The 8,476-nt window shown below is 35.9% G+C and overlaps 1 protein-coding gene across 1 annotated transcript; it reads left to right on the top strand.

Annotated features, from left to right (window-relative positions):
• On the top strand, positions 1 to 6,034 carry LOC116028053 (wall-associated receptor kinase-like 8). The gene is made up of 4 exons (XM_031269846.1): positions 1 to 993; positions 2,774 to 3,616; positions 4,100 to 4,162; positions 4,600 to 6,034. Exons 1-4 carry the CDS (start codon positions 30 to 32, stop codon positions 5,757 to 5,759), a joined length of 3,030 nt encoding a protein of 1,009 aa, XP_031125706.1. The 5' UTR covers positions 1 to 29; the 3' UTR covers positions 5,760 to 6,034.
• The last annotated feature ends 2,442 nt before the right edge of the window (positions 6,035 to 8,476 follow it).

Here is an 8,476-nt window from a genome sequence, read left to right as displayed (position 1 = left end):
ACGATAAAGAGTTAAAAGTGAGAATCATTATGAGGGCCGCCGGAAAAGAAATAGTAGTGGGGGCTGTGCTGATGATGAGCTTCACAGTGATGCTCACTTTGACAGCGGAATACGAGATATCTTCGGAATCCAGGAGTTATTCTGATTGGTACAAGAGAAGAGGGATATCTATGGTTCCGAATGGTTGTCGAGACACTTGCGGCAACATTAGCATTCACTACCCATTTGGAATTGGACCCAGCAAACATTGCTATTTGAATGAATGGTTTCTCATAAATTGCACCAAATCCTCCGATGGTGTCGAGAAACCTTTCTTGAGCTCCTTTTCCGACGAGAAGGATAGTGTAAGAGAGATTCTGGACATTTCCTACGACGCACCATCAATAACAATGAAAGAGTCGTTTTCTCCTCTCTGCCAAACCTCCACCGGCTCCACCAATCTATCTGTAATGAGCAACGACAAATTGTCTGGAAGCCCATTCTTTTACTCTTCCAGTTACAACAAGTTCATGTTTTATGGTTGCGGCAGCGCTGTCCTCACTACCCCCGGTCAAGAATTCATACAGTCCGGTTGCAAGTTGAGTTGCAGCAGCAATAACACCATGGCAGCACCTAAGTTTGCATATAATTGCAATGGCATAAACTGCTGCGATCTTAGTTTACACAAGGATGTAAATGCATACCAAATCAACATCACTACAGACTCCTCATCCATCCTCAATGCCTGCAACTATGCCTTCTTTTTTGCTGATACTTATCTTTCCCCATTCAGCTTTCAAAGTAGCAACCTGGTGCCGGGAGAGAAGGTGGTTGTCCCGGTGGTTTGGATGTGGAGCGTCACAAGAGACGACTTTACTTCCTTGCCTCCCCACTACTCACTCGACTGCTATCCATATCAAAACATCTATCCTCCGCAATTACAAGGGACGTATTGGAACTGTCGCTGCAAAGATCAGGAAGAAGGGAACGCTTACTTACCAAATGGATGTCAAGGTACGTCAACTTGAATTGATAATGAAAAAAAAAATAGAAAAAAAAACATAAACTATATTCAAATATTTTAAACTTGACAAATGGTGATTTATATTTTATATATAGGTGAGGGTTCTAGTAAGAAGTAAGAACACATGCTCCTATAAAAAGTGCAGTCCTTATACCGTGGACCATGGGTCATGGTTGATACTGCAGTTATGTTGAAAGGATACTGCAGTTGTGTTGAAAAGGAACTGCAGTTGTGCGGAACAGAGGCCGTGTCATTCATCTGGAACTGCAATTGTGTTGAACGAGTATTGCAGTTGTGTTGAAAAGATACTGCAGCTGTGTTGAACAGATGCTGCAGTTGTGTTGAACGGATGAACGGCCTTTGTTCCGTGCAATTGCAGTTTCCTTTCAACACAACTACAGTATTTTTTCAACACAACTGCAATATCAGTTATGATCATGGTCCACAATGCCCACAATGCATTGTGGACCATGATCCACGATATAATTTGCGTAAAAAGTGTAGACATTTCTAGTTATACCCTTCATTTTGAGAAATTAAACGTTAAGATCTTATCATCTAAACTTTCAAGTTTTTAATAATTATAAATTAAAGGGTCACACTTGTGTGAGACCGTCTCAGGGATCCTTATTCGTGAGACGGGTCAGGTCGGGTCGAGACAACATGCAAATGTCAAACTTATATGTGCAAATGTTATATTTATATGCTCAAATATAATACTAATCAAGAATATAATTTTTTATACTTATAAGAGAAAAAGTAATACATTTGTCATAATAAGTAATGTTGACAAGTACCCCTTACTTATAAGGAAAAATATAATACTTTTGAGGAAAAATGTAATACTTTTAAATCGAAATGTAAAAGTATTGTATTTTCCCTTAAAAGTATTATATTTACCCTTATAAGTAACAAAAATTTTATTCCTAATTAGTATTACATTTGAGCATATAAGTATTACATTTGTGCATATAAGTATTACATTTGCATCGCGATCCGACCCGACCCGTCTCACAGTGAGACGGTCTCACACAAGTTTCTGCCTTAAATTAAATTAACTTTGTGTTTTATTTTACTAAAGTCTCAACTATTGATGAACCATTTTGGAGTCTCAAGAGGACACTGTACTGTTCTCATTTGATCCTTCCTTAGGAGAGAGTTCAGGTGAGAATACCTTATTTAGTAAAAAGTGTGGATAGACCCACACCCTCCATCTCGATAAATCAAAGGTTATGATCTTATCATTACTAAAAGATTTGGATCAAATAAGAACTAGGAACCAATCAAAGTTGTCAATCTTAAAAGATGTAATGTCTTTAAAGAAAGAGAGGGAAAAAATGCAATGACACTTTCGTAAATAATTTAAACTTTAAGTGCAAGTAATAACATTAGAGTTCACTTATCAACACCATAGAGTACATCATGTGATATGTATATGTGCAATGAAATTGTCTAGCTTTTACAATTATTTATGGTTTATTTTTCTACTCCACTCTTCTCCACATATATAGGCAAAAACTTCTATGAGACCATTTCACAAATCTTCCTCCCTGAGATGGGTTGATTTTCCATAAGTATTACACTTTTTCTAATAAGTAATTTTGCAACCCCTTAATATAATATTACATTTTTTTCTTCAAAAACTTATCACATTTTTCATCATAAATATTATACTTTCCTACCTTACTTAACATTGTTTCCCACAGTACATATATATGTCACCAGACTGTCCCATTATCTTTCGCAAACATTGTTTACCATTCTTTGTAGTAATGGCGTCGGATCGGTTCGAGGAAGAAAGGCCACCCATGGTTCCAAAAGATTGTCGAGACAAGTGTGGGACTGTAAGCATTTACTACCCATTTGGAATTGGAAATGGAAATGGAGGCAGCAAAAGTTGCTATTTGAACAAATGGTTCCTCATAAATTGCACCCAATCTTGGGATGGTTCCGAGAAGCCCTACTTGAGCTCCATTTTTGGTGGAGTTGAGATTCTGGGCATGTTTTATGAGTCACAAACAATAACAATAAAAGAGTCTATCTCTCCTTCCTGTCAGCCTGCCAAGGGAAGCAATAATTTCTCCATTATCCAGAACTCAAAATTATCTGAAACCCCTTTTTATTACTCAAATGGCAACGACCTCATGTTTTTTGGTTGTGGAAACGCTTTCATCACTATGCCCGGTGAAGAATTGGATCCAGCCGGTTACAAGTTGAACTGCAGCAGCAAAAACACGGCAGCACCTAAATTTGCAGAAGATTGTAATAATGGCATAAACTGCAACCGTCTTTCTCTTGATTATGATGTAAAAACATACAAAGTCAACTTCACACATTCATCTTTCAACGCCTGCAACTATGCCTTCTTTCTCAGTGCTTTGTCTTCGTTGCCACATTCACTTCAAAGCTTTCCAATTGCAAGCAGGCAGCAGGAAGTGGTGGTTGTCCCGGTGGAGTTGAGATGGACCATCACACAACAGGACGTGACTCCCTCCTACTCGTCGTACTGTTCTCCTTCTACATACATCAATCCGCAACTAGAACAGCATAATTATTTGGAGTGTGTCTGCGAAGATAGTGATGGTGGGAACGCTTACTTGTCCAATGGATGTGGTATGCATGCTATTCTATCCTTTTATTTTCTATGAACTACACACAAAATTTGGCTGCCGCCCATACTATGGTCCTGTTTGGTAAATAATCGGCCTATCAGCCAATTTTGACTTATTTGACCACTATTAGTTATTAGTTATTTGGTTAATAAGTTTTTTGTAACTCCAAAATACTAAAATTTAAAAGGCTACTCTTTTCAATTAGCTTTTTGAGAAAAATAAATTATACCAAATAGCTATCAGCTAACAACTAATCTATCAAACAACTTTTTACAATCAACTAATATTATTAATTAATCATACATTCTAACCCAAACAGCTAACACAATCAGCTAACAGCCATTTACCAAACAGGGCCTATGTATTCATGCTGTACAGATTTTATAGTGTCAACAACAACAACTAACTTGCATTTTAGCAGCCTATACTAAATTGAATTGGTGCTTTAATTTGTTGATTATTTATGTGTTTTTTCATCTTGCAGAATGGATCTACATCGGTGACAAGAATCACAAGATTGGCGTTCAGAAATTGCCCATGATTATCTGTACGTAGGCTTATATTATCATCCTGTACTGTTAATATATTTGAGGCGGGCAAATTATTGTGTGAACCATTCCACATAGTGTTGTGTGGATCATAACAAAAAATACATTTTTAATGTACTGAATATACATTATATTGTATAATGTATATTCAGTACACAAATAATGTGCATTCCTTTAATGTACATTATTTGATAGTATGGTCCATAATGATTGTATTTTCTGAGTATCATTTTTAAAACAAGTCATTTTTTGCTAAGTTTTTATCATGGGTTGGGTTGGAATGGCCTATTTATTATGACGGAGAGATACAATATATGGAACCAATAAAATGATAAAATGGTGAGGATAAACATACTGATAATTGTAATAATTAATTACATGCATATATATTAGTATAGATCACATGTGATTCCTCTCTTGCATTGCTCAATCTCAGGTGTTAGTGCAACTTTTGGATTTGTGTTGTTACTATGGGCTTGTGTCATCCTCTATAAAAACATCGTGAACAGAGAGATGAAGAAATTGAGGGAGAACTTCTTCAAGCGTAATGGAGGTCTCCTATTACAACAACAACTCTTAGCCCAAGAAGGGACAGTAGAGAAAACAAAGATTTTCACTGCAAGTGAGTTGGATAACGCCACAGATCACTTCAATGCCGATAGAATAGTAGGCCGAGGTGGGCAAGGCACAGTGTACAAAGGAATGTTAATTAATGGGCAAATCATTGCAGTTAAGAAATCTCAAGCCGTGGACGAGAACCAGGTTGAACCATTTATCAATGAGGTTGTCATTCTTTCCCAAATCAATCATAGAAATGTTGTGAAACTCATGGGGTGTTGTTTGGAGACCGAAGTTCCCATTTTGGTGTATGAATTTATACCAAATGGAACACTTTTCAGCCTTATCCATAACAACTTTGAGGACGAACTCATTCCTCTTTCATGGGATATTCGTCTCAGAATTGCGTCCGAGGTGGCTTGTGCATTAGCTTATCTCCACTCAGCAACATCAGTTCCCATCTACCACAGAGACATCAAGTCGGGTAACATTCTTCTAGACGAGAAATTTCGAGCTAAGGTTTCAGATTTTGGAACTTCAAGGTCCATTTCAATTGACAAAACTCACTTCACTACCTTGGTGAAAGGGACATTTGGTTATTTAGACCCTGAGTATTTTCAATCTAGCCAGTTCACAGACAAGAGTGACGTTTACAGCTTTGGAGTTGTCCTTGCTGAGCTCTTGACGGGACAAAAGCCAATTTCATTTGAACTTGATGATGATGATGATAGAAGCTTGGTATCACGTTTTCTATCGTCCATGGAAGAGAACCGTCTAATGGAGATTCTTGACGTGGAAGTTATAGAGCAAGGTAAAAAGGAAGATGTTGTGGCAATGGCTTGGCTTGCACAACGTTGCTTGAACTTCAACGGAAAGAAAAGGCCTACCATGAAAGAAGTAGCTGCAGAATTGGACACCATTAGAGCATCTCATTCTCATCTCCCCTCGGCCATGGAAACATTGGAAGCATCTCATTCTCATCTCCCCTCGGCGGACATGGAAACATTGGAGATTGAATCAGATTATTTCATAGCTTAATAATTTTACTGTTTTAATATGTTGCGTCTACTTTTCTTCCGATACCAGAAGTTGAATTATTCTCCACTTTTATATTCAACCACACCCGGCCCGTTTAATAACGTATAGTAGGAGTCATTTTTATGTGTAGTTTCAGCATATCCTTAGCTTGGATGTAAAATAAAAGTAAAAAATCTATGTATATATATCTCATACAGTATGTTACTAGAAGATGTGTGCACGCAGGTTCTTGATTCTGTTTTCCTTAATAAGAGTCTTATTATTTGAAGTTTTCATAGTTCATGTATTGAGTATCTTCACTTAATTGCTTACCCCTAGTCAGGTCACAGTGCATAAGTAGTTGAGATATTTGTGATATTTTATTACTGATTTCTCCCATTACAAATAAAAAATCCAAGATGGAAACAATATACCCTTGCCATTTAAGCTAAATAAACCTTTGTTTATATATATGTATATTTAATATATATACATTTACTATGTATATACATAATGAACCTATACACACACGTATGTATATATATATATTAATTATATATTTTTATGTTTTTTATTTTAATTAATTAATTTTTATTCTTTTATTCCAATTCTTATTCATTATCAAATGAAAAGACTCTTATACTTAAACACATTATCATTGACTCATTGTTAATAGTAATTGAAATAATATCTCGACTAACTTTTTTTAAGCAATAACGGTAAGTTTTGAAATTGTTATTAATGAAGGAACTAAAACAAAACATGCCTAGCTATAATACATGAATGTAGTAATTAAATCAGAGAGTAAAAATGTAATTTTATCAATAGCGGTCCTATCAAGGAGCTAGGAAATATGTTGGCAACTAGTTGAAGAAGATGGACGCTACATAGAAGTCAAGTTGTGGAAATTAAGGGAAAGGAAGACCAAGAACCGTTTACTTGACTTACTTACTATTAGAGTAAGGCAATATGTGATTTTTTTTTTCTCAAATTTTTGTAGAAAAAAAAAAATTGATAGCATGATTTTTAGCAAATGGGAACATGAGTTTTTTTTTTGGGTGTTTTTTCTACAGTAAATTTAATTTTTTTTATTAACCCCGTTGTTTGAGAAAATGGAGGAAAGAAACGCGCAACTTACGCGTGCTCGCCACGCATGTGAGAGGTTTTTTTTTTTTTTTTTTCCTCTCACTTTCTCTTTAGGCCTATAGCTAGTAGTGAAGTTGCAACTTTATTTTTTTATACTTTTGTAACAGTCATTGCTATCTATTGAATCTGCTTCGCGGCTGCTAAACAAAAAAGCAAGAACCCCAAGCAAGCACGAAAGAGTCCCCGAGCGAGGAATGAAAGACCGAACCTGAAGATAGCACCTACTTCCTCATTGGCATAAGCAGAATCAGGCGATCCGACGATTTTGCTGTTCATAGATTCATCTTCATCTAAGATCCTTGAATTGATTGGTTTTCTACTGCTTCACCTGCATACTTGATGAAGCAGGGGAGAAGAGATGAATTGAAAGACTATGTCCCAGCGCTAGAAGGACAATAGGGGAAGGATGTGCCTTCAATCGTCAATCGACAGTAGTCTCCTTCATTTCAGTGACAGGATGCTAAACTCGAATCTTCGAGCCGCAACCTAAGAATTTAATTAAAATCCACAACTTCCTGTCTTTTTTCTCATTTTTTTTTGTTGGAAGTTATGCATACATTTCTTCCCCTTTTTTTTTTTTTCTATTTTTCTTCTTTTTCTTCTTTTTCTTCCTTCTCATTTCCTCCTTTGTAAATCTGATATTTCAGCTCATCCATTCATATATTTGCCACCAATTATACTATTATAACCTTCAATAAATTTCAAATTAAATATATAGAGCAGTTTAACATAATGAAATATTTATTAAAAATATTTTCCTTTTTATGTGTATGTGTGTCATTAATATATACATATATGTAACCTAGCTTTTTCTTTCATTTAACCTTTATTGCTTTTCTTAACAGTTAATTTTACCAAACAATTTATCCTTAATCAACTAGTTTATAGATTTCAACTTTCAACTTCATTCTAATTAATAATTTTTTTAATTTTTAACTAATTTTCAGTTTTCAATTTGCCTTTTGCCTGACATGTGAAATAAAGCTAGGTCTCTAGTTGAGTCACGCTGTTGTCTCTTTCATATATCACCATATGTAACTTTTAATGGTTGATTTGTTGTCTTTTTTCTAACACAAGTCATTTGCGACTTGGTCTTTGGTTATGAGTTGTCCTTTTTCCCTCTTTTCCCTTATCATTCATCGCAAATTATATTGTGGACCACCGTCCACAATAGATTGTGGACCATGATCATGGTTGATACTGTAGTTGTGTTGAACGGATAGTGCAGTTGTGTTGAAAGGAAATTGCAGTTGCTCGGAACAAAGACCGTTCATCCGTTCAACACAACTGCAGTATCTTTTCAACACAACTGCAGTATCAGTTCAACACAACTGCAGTTCCAGACGGATGACACGACCCCGCGCAACTGCAGTTCCCTTTCAACACAACTGCAATATCAGTTCAACAGAACTGCAGTATCAGCCATGATCCATGGTTCACAATACATTGTCGAGCATGTTCCACGGTATAATGACTGATCATTCCTGGCTTCATCTCTGGTTAAGTTGTTGTTTCTTTTCTATCATCATCTATGACTTAGTCTAGTCTTGTTAAGTCATTGTCCATTAAATCTTTAGCATTTTAATATTATA

Source organism: Ipomoea triloba, chromosome 8, assembly GCF_003576645.1.
Source record: "Ipomoea triloba cultivar NCNSP0323 chromosome 8, ASM357664v1".
NCBI classification, from domain to species: domain Eukaryota; kingdom Viridiplantae; phylum Streptophyta; class Magnoliopsida; order Solanales; family Convolvulaceae; genus Ipomoea; species Ipomoea triloba.
Note: the sequence above shows the minus strand (reverse complement) of the source record. Positions and strands in the feature narration are given on the sequence as shown.

Excerpts from the sequence above, each read along its gene's own strand:
- LOC116028053 (XM_031269846.1), top strand. The coding sequence starts at position 30 with ATGAGGGCCGCCGGAAAAGAAATAGTAGTGGGGGCTGTGCTGATGATG. Across the intron at positions 994-2,773 it reads CTTACCAAATGGATGTCAAG|TAATGGCGTCGGATCGGTTC; the intron begins GTACGTCAACTT and ends CATTCTTTGTAG. Across the intron at positions 3,617-4,099 it reads TTACTTGTCCAATGGATGTG|AATGGATCTACATCGGTGAC; the intron begins GTATGCATGCTA and ends TTCATCTTGCAG.